The sequence below is a fragment of the Mus caroli genome, unplaced genomic scaffold, assembly GCF_978045245.1.
Source record: "Mus caroli unplaced genomic scaffold, Mus_caroli_1 scaffold_13, whole genome shotgun sequence".
Lineage (NCBI taxonomy): Eukaryota > Metazoa > Chordata > Mammalia > Rodentia > Muridae > Mus > Mus caroli.
The window spans coordinates 57277598-57291187 of record NW_028227268.1 but is presented as its reverse complement, the minus strand read 5'-3'; the positions used below and the strand labels follow the sequence as shown (position 1 = coordinate 57291187).

The 13590-nt window shown below is 38.9% G+C and overlaps 1 protein-coding gene across 5 annotated transcripts in view; it reads right to left on the bottom strand.

Moving 5' to 3' along the window:
* Positions 1-13590, bottom strand: part of Map2k4 (mitogen-activated protein kinase kinase 4) — a 95814-nt gene that overhangs the window by 18516 nt on the left and 63708 nt on the right. For all 5 annotated transcript variants that reach the window (XM_021176401.3, XM_021176402.3, XM_085829917.1 and 2 more), the window contains 2 exons: positions 9504-9623; positions 1946-2065 (listed from right to left, as the gene is read on the bottom strand). In XM_021176401.3, coding sequence (XP_021032060.1) covers positions 1946-2065; positions 9504-9623 — 240 coding nt within the window. The remainder of the gene's footprint in view (positions 1-1945; positions 2066-9503; positions 9624-13590) is intronic.

Here is a 13590-nt window from a genome sequence, read left to right as displayed (position 1 = left end):
TTTACAAGTTCTCAGCTCCTCACAATCATTCACTAAACCCTTGAAGTAATTTCTGCACAGCTGACACATCTGCTAAGGCAGTAGCAATGTGTCCTGTCCTGGGTCATACTACCCATGATTAGAAACCATAGGCTTCTTCAGAAAGGGAGGAAACAGAGACTTGACAACAGGCCAAGAAATCTGCTGTTTAAAAGAAAGAAAAAAGAAAGTCAAGTCTTTGTTGTCTTCAGAGGAATTATATGAGGAATGTAGAAAGCACCACCTTGAATTATCTCAGTAACTCTTCTTGTGTGTTCACTGGTCTATTAATTAGCAAGAGACTTTACAGGAAGCAATTTAAAATGTTGTGCTTAATATATAAGGTGATCACCAAGTTTGAAAATATAAACACAGATGTACTAAGTACATATACCTAAGTATATATACTAAATATATAGTATGTATAGTATGTACTAAGTGTAAGATATACTAAGTATATATACTAAGTATATACATGATACTCATACATGATAAAGTAACTTTATATTTGTATGCTGTAGATAAGAGTGAGGTTATAAGAACAGGTTGTGGTGGTTTTAACCATCAATAACTTAAAACCATGTAAATACCAAAGCCAAATAATATTTCAAATAGGGTTTACCATCTGAAACAATGAGATCTTACCATAGAGTTATCAGAAAGATTATGTGATAGAATCTTGGATCAACACAAATAATATTCACTCACCATTAACTACTATCATTATTCAATTACTGTAGAGCGCTGCAGTACTATTCTACTACAGTACTACTTCATCCCAATACTGTGAACAGTGGCAAGTTCCAAGACAACAGTGGCTTGGTATACTGGAGGGGTGACTAAACTATTAATGTAAGGTTTACATATTTATCTGAACAATGAATAAGTTTCTAGTTCAACTCAGTTTCTCTCTATAGCATTATTTGAAAGAATATGTATCTCAAAAGTTAGCTAGCTGACAAATGATTTAAATTTAACCATTAATTTGGCAGGGATTTTTTTTTTAGCAAATTATCAACTTTAAGATAATTTACTAACTACAAATTAATCAAAAGTTAAAAAGTCTACTAGACACACACATCTCTTACAACTGAAAGAGTTCAGGAATTATTTATTTTCTAAATCGGTTTTATTAGCTTTAGGAATCACCAAATTGGCAACTGACAAAAAAAAAATTGGGGGAGTTTCTGATTCACAGAAATCATAAGTCATAAGCAACCATATATGATTTAGTGCTCACATCAACTACCTACATGAGTATCTCTGGCTCAGAGTCTCGGGGGGACTCTAAATATCTTAGTACTTTTGCTTTATAAAAAAAAAATAAGCTACCTATTCTTTTGTAAAAAAGTTGTACACACTTATCAACTAAAAGATGAGAGCAGAAAAGTGATTGTGAATTCATAGTGCATACTCAGAGGCGAGCTCTTCCCCTGTTTGGCACTCTGGTAAATGCAAACTGATCAAATCGTAATGAATGCTGGGTACTAACATTACAAGTTAACATCTTAAATGATTTACACTGAATAGTCTTCACTCTTAAACCACAGCAAAACACACTTGCCAAACAGCTTCAAAACAGACTCTTGCCGCTCTGATTAGCTTAGGGATATAAACTATACAAACATAGTTAAAACAACAGGGGAAACAATATAAAATAGCATTCCTAGTTTTACTTAACAGTCTGTTATAGTTCTTTGCAATCTGAGTAAGAACAAAATGATAGTATTCACAGACCTTCCTTGTTTTGAAGAATGTTCCTCAGATCTATTATTTTCATTATGGCACAGACATGACTTTATCTCTTATCCTACTACAAATGATTTTCTCAGGAAGGCAACAAAAATTCAAAACCATGTGCATTCACAAACACACTAGCAACCAGTAACAGAGTTATACATTAGCAATGTGAAAGTCAAATACTTACTGCTAAAGTGATTTTGCCTAAGATCTCTTCCGGAATAACGTCATCTAACACACTATATACATATTTGTAAAACTTATCGAACGAGGTAGACATAAGCTCCATACAGATCCAACAGTCACCCTGTAAAAGAACAGATACTCGTCACCACTAAAATCCTGCTATTAAACACTGGCATCTTCCCCTTACTTAGGACAGAAACAGAATGGAGATGGAGAACATCTTCCTCTGCTTTTACAGAGAATTTGTAAAACCTCTGCTGAACCTTTAGCTTGTGATTTTTTTTATTCATTATTAAGGACCTGGAAAGGATGTCCTATCTGAGCTTAAACATAACTATGTGGTCAAATCCTATTTTATCCAGTCTTTTTTTTTTAATTCATTTGTTTAAAAGTGTCTCTGTGTGAGAGAGAATGCAATACCCTTGGACACCAGGAGAGGGTGTCGAATCCCCTGGGAAATGGAACCTGGATCCTCTCTACAAGAGCACTCGGGGCTTTTAACAACTGAGCCATCTCTTTGGTCCCTCTTTTACCCAGTCTTAGTTTACACAGACAACGTATATGCTTTAATAAAAATTTCAAATTCTGCCATAACCAAACATAAAATTAGGGAATAATGGAAGAACATCTTTTTTCATTGACAAAAGAGCTTATCTGAAGGAAGTAATAAAATTGCTCATTAGAAAGCTTAAAGCAAACAGCAAATGTCATCTTCAGCTCAGAAGCCTCCTTCTCAGTGAGATGAGCCACTTTACTGAGTTCCTTTACCCTGTCTGTTCCCTGTGGTGCTTATTGTAGTCCAGCAGCTCATCCCTCCTTCCTGCCCCAGCCTACAGCTGCTATAATTTGCAGCCCCACCCCGCCCCAGGAGCTGTCGAAAATGGCGGCTCCTATCAAAATGGCAGCACCACAACATCTCAGCCTGCAGCTGTCACAGGAGCTGTCCACGGTGGCCACACCTTTCCTACCTAATGAGCACCTGTCCTTGCTGGCGACACCTTTCCTGCCTCAGCCTACAGCCTTGGTTAAACACCACTGTATGAAATGTCCCACAGGTGCTGTCCACAACGGCAGCACCTCCTCTCCCGCCTCCCTGAGCATCCTCAAAAGATGGTGCCACAGCAAATGTTGGCTGAATGAAGCTGGGAAGGACTTCCCATCCTAACCCATGGGCCTGGTGCAGGGGAAAGGAAGTAAGCAGAGACCCACCAATTCCTGAACAGGAAAACACACCAATCCCGGAATCCCCCAAGCCCAGGACTTTAAGTCCAACCAATTTCCAATCTGGGAATCTCTGCCCTGAAAAGCTCTGCTCCCTCAGAAATCCTATATAAGCACTGCCCTTTGTCCAATCCCCTGCTGCCCACTACCAGGAGCAGAGGGCTCCCTGGATTCATCCCCCCTCCTTCTTCTCCTCTTAGATTCTTCGCTTCAGTAAATCTCCTTTATGAGATTTATGGCCTGGAGTGACTTTCTCGTTGTAAGAAGCTGAGAAGAAAAGAAGCAAAGAAAAGAAGCAGCGAAGAAGGAGCAGGGCTGAGGCTCCGAAGTCCCTCATCAGTTCAGCTGGAGACACCTGCCCTGGACGCTGCAACACCTTTGCTGAGTAGGTATCCTCAGAGCTGTGTTGTTCCTGAGCTCCTGTGTCTCAGGATCCCTTCCTGTGGGATGCTGTCCCACCTCAGAGCTGTGTGGTTCCTGGGCTTCTGAATCCCAGGATACCCTTCCATTGAAGCAGACACACTTACACTTAGCACTGTCTAATAATGTATGACTGCTCATTTTTATGTTTGTCTACAATAAATCAATACAATTAAACCAGTGTATGAAAGCAATCTTATCATGAAGACACAGGAAGAAGTCCCTGCTTTCTTGTAGTTGCTGTGATCTGATAACAGTACAGTGTTCTATTGATAAGTCAAACTGTTGTTTATGTGCATAGGTGATAACACCCTGTGATGTCCTACCCCATCCACCACACACCAATCCCGGAATCCCCCAAGCCCAGGACTTTAAGTCCAACCAATTTCCAATCTGGAAATCTCTGCCCTGGGTGTGAGTCATCATTTTATCCTATGTAACACTCTTTCTATAGTACCTGGTATAGGCACCCCATGTAGCCATGTTTCTACAGTAACCAAGTCAGTTATCAGAGAAACTGCCATAGTATTGCAGTGCTGCACTTCAAGTATTCCCACCGTATTAGAATTGTTACACCATATGATTGGTAAAATTATGATTATCGTTTACTTTCCCAATATTCTGTTGAATTTTTTCCCATATATATATATGCAAGAATAAACCATATATAGATTGGTAGTATCAGAGGTCTCAGGCACCCACTGGATTTGTTGGGATGTACCTGCTGCAGGTAAGGGGCACCTACTGTAGCCATACTGACATTTGATAGAATCACCCTACTTCTAGGAATATCTTTAATATTCAATAAAAACAGATAGAAAAAAACAAAACAAAAACTGGAGAACACTAAACTCAGAATGGTACACAACACTAAAAAGAGTATCTTAAGTTCCATTTCTGGACACTGAGGTAATAGAGGAAAGCAGGAGGGGTGTGAGAAAGTGAAGGCCTCAGCAGGCTCATCTGAACAGGGCACAGAGCACTGACGAAAGTAGAAAAGCTACTACCAGATAACGACCAAATCATTGTCAACAACTTTTATGCTGTCACTAATTTAGTCCTCACAGCACAAGCATATTTGACTAACAAATGTGACGAGCACACACTGAAGAATATTGGGATGAATGACTAGAGCATTTGTCATTAGACAACTGGGGAACATATGTATGATAAAGTATCTTTCCATTTTCTTTCTACAGTGTTCTCGGAGAACAGCTCTCACAGAAAATCCAAACTCTTCACCAAAACACACACTCAATTTTATTTTGACTTCATGACACTTCAGTAGATTCACTAGAGCTTTTTATTAGAGAAAACTGCAGGCCCCCGCCAGAAGTAAAGTAATCTCAAAGGTAGAAAGAGCCCTGATGCTGAGATCCTGGGAGGCCAGCACCTTCTGTTTATGGAAGCCCAGGCTTCCTTCGTGGTAATAAAATCTCCCAATAAGGAGAAGCCCAGAATTGGAAGCCTGAATGTTGAATTCAATCAAGCCTCTACAGAGGAGCCACCACCAGCATCCTCAGACTGTTCCATGCAATAGAAAGGAAGAAACAGCAAACTCATTCTCTAAAGCTGCTATTCCAAATGCATCAAACCCATATATACACATAATATTTTCAATAAAATACTTGCAAGCTCAATTCAAAAACCCATAAATACCAAGCTGTTTTCAGTCCAGTAATGTAAGGATTGTTTCACACATATATTTATACATACTAGTTACGTTTCTGTTGTTGCTGTTATAAAACTCCATAACCACTGAATTACAGTTCCAAAGATAGCCCAGCATGTTGGTAAGCAGCAGAAGCAGGAAACCCAGAGCTTACATCTTTAAGCACAAGCATGAAGCAGAAAGTTTACTGTAAGTAGAGTCTGACTATATACTTTTAAAGCCTGTCCCCAGTGACATACTGCCTCTAGAAAGGCCCTACCTTCTAAGACGCTCTGAACAGTGTTGCCAGCTGGAACTGGGGACAAAGTATCAAATGCCTGAGCTTATGCGGGACACTTACCATTCAAGCACCTCATACAATGAAATACTGCATATAAATAAGACTCAAGAAGAGAACTACATGATTATCTCAATAGATGTAAACAACCTTTTGACAAGTGCAACATTTCTTCAGGATGAAAGCCCATAAGAAATTAAACTTGGAAGCAACATAGCTGAGCACAGCCTAGGGCATATAGGACAAACTTATAGTCAAAACTATTGTGAATTAAGAGAAACTGGTTGCATTTCCTCTAACATCAGAAAAGAAAGAAGGTTGCCCACTCTCCTTTGATGTAATGCTGAAAGTCTTAGCTGAACACTGAGAGAAAAGAAAGAAAATTAAAAGAAGCAAAACAATCCTTATTTATAGAGGACATGATCCCCCAAGAGATTCTCTCTATAGTCCTGGCTGTCCTAGAAGTAAAACTGTAGATCAGCTTAGCCCCAAACTTACAAAAAAGCAGCCTGCCTTTGCCTCTCAAGTCCTTGGATTAAAGGTATGCACCATCATGCCTAGCTGAAATGATTCTATTTTTAAAAGACCTTACAGCTGGGCGGTGGCGGTGGCGCACGCCTTTAATCCCAGCACTTGGGAGGGAGAGGCAGGCGTATTTCTGAATTCGAGGCCAGCCTGCTCTACAAAGTGAGTTCCAGGACAGCCAGAGCTACACGGAGAAACCCTGTCTCGAAACAAAACAAAACAAAACAAAACAAAACAAAACAAGACCCTACAGACGCCACCAGAAAACCCTAGATGTGATAGACACAGTAAAGTAGCTTCCATTGTTTGAATGAGAGTGACCTCCATAGTCATATATTTGACTACTTGGTCCCCAGGTGGTGGAATTATTTGGGAAGGATTAGAAGGTGTGACTTGTTAAAGAAGATGTGTCACTAGGTGTGAGCGTTGAGGTTTGAAAAGGCCATGCCATTCCCAATTAGCTCTCTCTATCTGCTGCATGCGGATAAGGATGGAAGCTCTTACCTCTCAGGCACCATGCTCACACCTGCTGAATGTTATCATGTTCCCCACCATGATGGTCATGACCTCTAACCCTCTGAAACTATAAGGTACCCAAACCTCTTTCTTCTGTAAGTTGCCTTGGTCATGGTATTTTTTCACAGCAATCACGAAGTAACTAAGACATAAACTGCATTTTGTATTCTTCAATTATACCATATACCAGTAATAAATTTGTCCAGAAAAAAAAATGGGTGCAACAAAACAAAAAACAAAACCTTATTCATCACAGTTTCTAAAAGTAAATAATAAAATACCTGTGAATGACCCTAATCAAAAGGATAAACTTGAAAGCCTGGAAGAAACTCAAGACTATATTAGAAGGTAGAAAGACCTCTCAAGCACATGGACTAGCAGAATTAACGTTGTGAAGATTAGATATACATGACCCAAAGCAAATCACAGGCTCAGCATAATCCCTGTTCTGGCTAGCTTTATCTTACCTTGACACATGCTAGAGTCATCAGAGAGGAGGGACGTCTCAATTGAGAAAATGTCTGTAGGGCATTTTCTTAATAAATGATTTATGGGGGGGGGGGGGGAAAGCCAGACAATTATGGGTGAGGCCACCCCATGCTAGTGGTCCTGGGTTCTATAAAAGAGCAGGCTTAAAAACACCATAGGAAGCAAGCCCTCTCCTCCTCATCCCCATGGCCTGCCTCCATCAGCTCCTGCCTCCAGGCTCCTGCCCTGCTTGAGTTCCTGCCCTCACTGTTTTTGATGATGAGCTGTTGTATGGAACTGTGAGTGAAATAAACCCTCCCCTCTCCAAGGTGCTTTTGGTCATGATGTTGTTATCACTGCAATAGTAAGCCTAACTAAGACAGTCTCCATCTAAAAATTTCAGTGGAATATCACATAAAACTAGTATAAAAGCAAAACAAACAAACAAAAAGCTAACAAATAGATGAATACTAAGTAATACTATGTAGAACAATGCTAGAGACATCCTAATATCTGACCTAAAACTATACCACAGAGTCTCAATTGACAAAAATAATTGTACTGCACAGACACTAATGGTCTACAAGACAGAACCCAGAAATAAATCAAGAAAGCTACAGCCATCAAATCTTAGATAAATGTGTTAAAATGTAATTACAAAAGAAGCCTCTTCAACAAATAGTGCCAATAAACTGGATATTCACTGTAAAAGAAAAAACTTTTCTTCTTCTACATTTTCCATTCTGAACAACAACAACAACAACAACAACAACAACAAAAAAAAAAAAAAAAAAAAAAAAAAAAAAAACAAGCAATGCAATACAGAGTAAAGCAAGGACCTTAATCTAAGACCTGTAGCTGCTAAAGGAAAACAAGCAAAATATTCAGAATATTCCAAGCAGAGAGGTGCAGGCAAGGTCTTTTTAAACAAGGTCTCCAGCAGCATATAAGAACTGATAAATGGGGTTACATGAAATTAAAAAGGTTCTACATGCCAAAGCAATCTATGAACAGAGCAAAGAGACCACTTTTTGAATGGGGAAAGTCTGTGTTGGTGATATAACTGACAGGGGATTACTATCTAGAATCTATAAAGAATTTCAAAAAAATTAAACTCTAACAACAAAATAAAAAAAAAACAAAACAGCTAATCCATGAGTAAGCTAATAAATAGTTCTCAAAGGAAGAAATATAAATGGCCAGGAAACATTTGAAAAAGAGTTTTCAAAATGTGTAGCCATCAAGGAAATACAAATTCAAACTGCTTTGAAGTTGTAGCTCACCTTGTCAAAATGGCTGTCATCAAGAAAATAAATGCTGATGGCGATGCTGAAACAGAGTAACCCTTATAAACTGTTGGCAACAGTATGGAGGCCCCTCAACACAGAAGCAGTAGAAACACCATCTGCTCCAGCCATCCCTGCTCTTAGGTATATGTCTGAAGATCTAAGTCAGCCTATCAGAGCTGCTAGCATATTCACGTCTTTGTTGCACTATTCACAGTCAAGGTACAGAACCAGCTTTGATGTCTACTAACAGATGAATGGATTTTTAAAAATATGGTACAAACACAAATGGAATTCTTTTGTAAAGAATGAAATTACAGCCTACACAAGAAAGTGGATAAAACTGGATAATCATATGACTCAAAATGAGCCAGATTCAGAAGGCAAAGGCTGCATATTTTTTGCCACACATAAAAGATAGACAGACAGACAGACACGCGTGCACATGTGCACAGGCACACACACACCACACATTAGAAGTAGAAAAGGAACTTAGAGGAGAGGAAGAGGTCTAAAGGTGAGGGTGAAGTGAACAGGACGATGTAATGAGACACTGACAGGAGAGCAGAAAGAGGGACCTTTAGAAAATGGAAGGTGATCAGCCAGAAGGAGGACGGGAATGAGGGAAGGACAGGTGGGTGGGACAAAAAGAGAACAAACTGTAATGAAATACACTTATAAAGGAGGCTAGTGGGAGGAAAAGCAAGGGGGAAAGTGACAAAGTCTATTTTAGTTAAAATGTATTTTTTAAAAACTAAAGATGTCACCATAACACACATTTCATTACTAACCCCCCCAAAAATTAAACAAAATAATTCTTAAAAATCTACATTGAAGTACTGACACAGAGATGTGTCACATCTTAATAGAAAACATAAAGGAAAAAAACCAATGGCAGTCAGAAGCAGCAACCACAAAGACACAGAAATATTTACATGTGGATAGATAGATGTTACCATAAGAAGCTTTAAGTCTAAACTTCAGTGGAATCCCAAAACAATCCCAAGCAGAAAGAACCTGCAAGTTAACCAGGATGGTTCTGTACTATAACGAGAGGCAACTTTGTTATTAATGTGCGGCACTGTGCTGAAGAGTGGAATTAATCCTACCCTCCTCTTACTCATCCAAGTTAGATATGCATTTAACAGCTAAAACCCAAGCGGGTTCCCCATACCTCTCTGAAGAGTGCACCATAGAACTGAACAATGTATGGGCAATCACTACTCCGCATTACTACATCCAAATCCATGAGAAGTTGTTTTTGTTCTTTTTCATCCACAGTTGACCGAATTCTCTGGAAAAGAATAACAACAGATGTCATGCAAACAGAATAGTTTTAGAAACTGGAGTAAAACCTTTTCCGTAGTACTGAAAATTACTAAACCTCACAATATTAACCAGGCTAGAAAATTATCATGTTTCCTTATACTTATTAATTGTAAGTTTGATCACACAACAAAAAAGCACTCAGAAACTCTTTTAAGGGCACAGGACTCTAAGTCACACATTCACTGAGGTGGTGAGGCTTATACAATAACTCTCTGAGGCTCTGAGAATTATGCCCACATGCAAATACAAAGAAAATCAGAGTATAGAAGTTTTCACCTGACTAATTGTAGGCTGCTTCACACAAATACATTTTTAACCATCATCTCAGAATTGTATAGGCTCTAGCATGCAATGCAACAACAGCCTTCTTAACTACCTAGCAGCATCTTCATTCACTAGACTGAGATGGGAAACAGTCCAGGGCAGGAAAGATGAGGACTGCAATGGGAAGCACACAGATGAGAATTCAGCCTTTCAAATCCTGACCGCCCTTCCTTCACTGAACTTCCTCTATGTTGAAAACAGGAAGTTTTCCCCACTTTCTGTTCATGGTTCTGCATGCAGGTCAGTGTAACCTGGAGGAAATCCTAAAATGGAGAAACAGAGGACTCCTTTTGTCTACTCCTAAGCTGAAAAGACAGTCCTCTGTATAGTACAGATCTGGGGCAGGGTCCTAACCAAAATATATAAGATTTATATGTAAAATCATAAATCTTATAAAATACATATGATTTCAAATGAACATTCCCCAATGTACTAGTAAGTAAGATAGAACAGAATCAAGTTCAGAAAATATAAGACATTAATAATGGAAATACAGTTTAACATTAAAGCATGCAAAGTAGTTTTATTCTCATTAAAAAAAAGTTCACAATGTCACACTGTGTCACTGTACACAACACAAAGCACATACTTACAAGGTAAGTTAGTATCAAAAAATATACAAGGTAGCATTTTGTCCTCCAAGACTTCGAGGTATCTGTCCTCAATGTTCTTGCAAGGAGTGAAGGCAGTCAATTAAATTCTTGAGCCCATTTTACAGAAGAGAAACCAGAGGCAGAGATACAAAAGAGTATTCCATGTGACACGAGAACAAGCAGTTAAAGAACAGAAGTGGGTTCTCTCAGTTTTATGTTTTGACACTACACCAGGCATCAATCCCATATTCTCCAAATATGTACTTTAAAAACGTATTTACTTAAACGCATACCTTGCTATCTACAGTGTTTCATACCAAATGAAATGTCTTGACTTTAATTTAAAATGTTACACTGAATACCACAGTCATAGAAATAAAGATAAAAGTAAGAATGGGAGACAGAAAAGATAACTTGTCCCCTCAGAGGTGAGAACCTTTTCTTTCTTTCACTCTTGTGTTCATATTTTCAGTGTGATATGAATGACTTTGCTTCTAAATCAACATTATTATCTTGCTCCAAAAGAATATTTGTTAAAAGTCTAAGTAAGCAGACAAGTGGTTTATATTTGTTCAAAATATGGCAGAGATAATTTTCATTAATAATTAATAACCAGTAAGAATTTGAATTAACTTTTATTTCTAGTTTAAAATACAAGTTGGTTGGGTGGTTGTAGAAGTAGTCAACATGATTTTTTTTTTCAAAGAATTTTCTTATTTCCACACATCTGAATTTAAAACAAAGAGTTGATAAATAAAAGAAGAAGAGAAATCTCAAACTACCCTCTGGTTGAGAAAGATTTCTATGCAGTAGTTTATGAATTTTTACTATTCAAGTTTTTTTTCTTAATTATTAATTTTCTATCTTTTTTTCTAGCTACATGTCTAGACAGGTAAATACTAACACACATGATTAGATTCCATGATTGTAAATTTTTTTTTTATTTTTATAAAATTTGTCCAAGTCTAAAAAAAGGACATTAGAGTAAAAACCACAACAGTTCACATCCATGTCTGACTTCTGGAAGCAGATTTCCCAACTCTGCCATTACTAAAGAAAGAAAACATGCCACTCCTACTCCAGGCATGGGCCCAGCTGAGCTTTCTGGCAGCATTGTTCCGACTACCCAGAATGAAGGACAGTTCCTTGACTCTAAGCTTTGGCAGGAGAATCTGCTCATCTGCAATACCATTCTCAGTTCACTTCTGTGCATAAAGGAACACAGCTGCCGGATGGCTTCAGGTCAGCATGACCCTGCTATGCCCGGGACACTCTGCACTAGACTCCTGCCTCCTTCCCATCTCCCTTTGTTCAAGTACTGTGGGTAGAGGTGAGTAGCCCACTGCTGGGACTCCACCTGAATGATCTGAACTGAGAAAGCATTGCTCAGTAACTACAGTAAAGTTCTGGGGTTGAGCTGTAACATTTATCTCAATGAAAACCTAACAAACTAACCCAATTCAAGAGGCTTGCCAGTCCTCCCAAAGGAGAATTAACTACAAGGATAAACCTACATTAACAGCACATTCAAGTTAATGACTTTTAGTTCTTGATAAATAACTCAGGTTAGAGAATATCTAAGGATAATGAGTATATAAGTCTAGTAGTAACACAGTTGCTACCGGACACTTGCTTATGGGAAATGAGAACAGTAGCATGGGAAAAGTTTCTACCATTCGCAACAAGTGAGGCCAACATGAGCTGAACTCCCATAAAGCTGAATCCATCAGGAAGAACCTTCCCCTCCCTTCAGTCAGTCCTTACCCCACCCACAGGAAAAGAGAACTGCAAAGATGAAGCAATGCTCACAAGCTCAGAAGTTGAACCAAGGAACTCATGCATGGTTTCTAAGAAATGTTCATTTATTTACATCTTAAATATAAGCTGAATAAGACAGATATTAGATTGGGCAACACAGCCTTTATCTTTTCTTCTCCCCTTTTTTTAACTCAAAGAATAGGATGAAATGTCTATAAGAGACCATGAAACACTTTAAAAAGTCATTTCATGATTAAAGAAGTTCATTTATAATGAAATATCAGGGAAAATTCGGCCCAATTCCTAAGAAGCTGTTGGAAGCTTATTCTGTTTTCTAATATAATGAAGCAGCTAGAAGTTACTAATTTAACACTAACACACTGGCCTTGTGCAGAATACCTTGAGTTTGTTTGGAGGTAGTTAAGGATGGAGAGCCCAGGCCTTGAGTGGGCTGGCCACTCTTACTCAGCCTATATTTAAGGTGTAAATAAATGAACATTTCTTAGAAACCATGCATGAGTTCCTTGGTTCAAATTCTGAGCTTGGTGAGCAGTGCTTCATCTTTGCACTTGTTTTCCTGGGGCTGGGATTAAGGACTGACTGTGAAGGGAGGGGAAGGTTCTCCATGATGTGGCTGGCCAGTTGCTCTACCACTAAGCCACATTTGCAGCCCCCAGTGCCTTGTGTTTCTCCAACCTAGATTTAAATAAAGTACAAATACAACCCTTTTCACTGATGTTGAACAATGATAAAACGTCAGAGTAGCAGCTGTCCTCTCAATTTTCACTCAGACCTCTGAGGTGGCTGGCTCTTCCCACAATGCACCATGCTTTTCTAACCCTGCCCCACACCTCCCACATATTTGGCACTCATGAGAAATGAATGGCTAGTGACAAACCAAATAGTAGGAGAATTCTCAAGTAAATTAAGATGCATGCTATCACGGAAAGGAGTGGGAGGAGCTCCTAACCTACAACTACAGGAGGGGCTGGAACTGGAGGCCGAGAAGCAACAGGATGGAGATAAGCAGCATGGGATCCAGAGGAAATTATGGTGACCCCTTCTTACTGGCAAATTTAACCTGATGGAGTCATGACTGTGCCCATTCCCAGCCTCCACTTTTGTCTGTATTTATTTCCAGGGCCGAGGACAAAGAACCAGAGTGCAAGGAAGGAGCAGGATGATAAACAAACCCTCAGTGAGAGTAAAGTTAAGAAGACTTATATGTGACAAAGAAAGTAAGAAAGAAGGTTGACT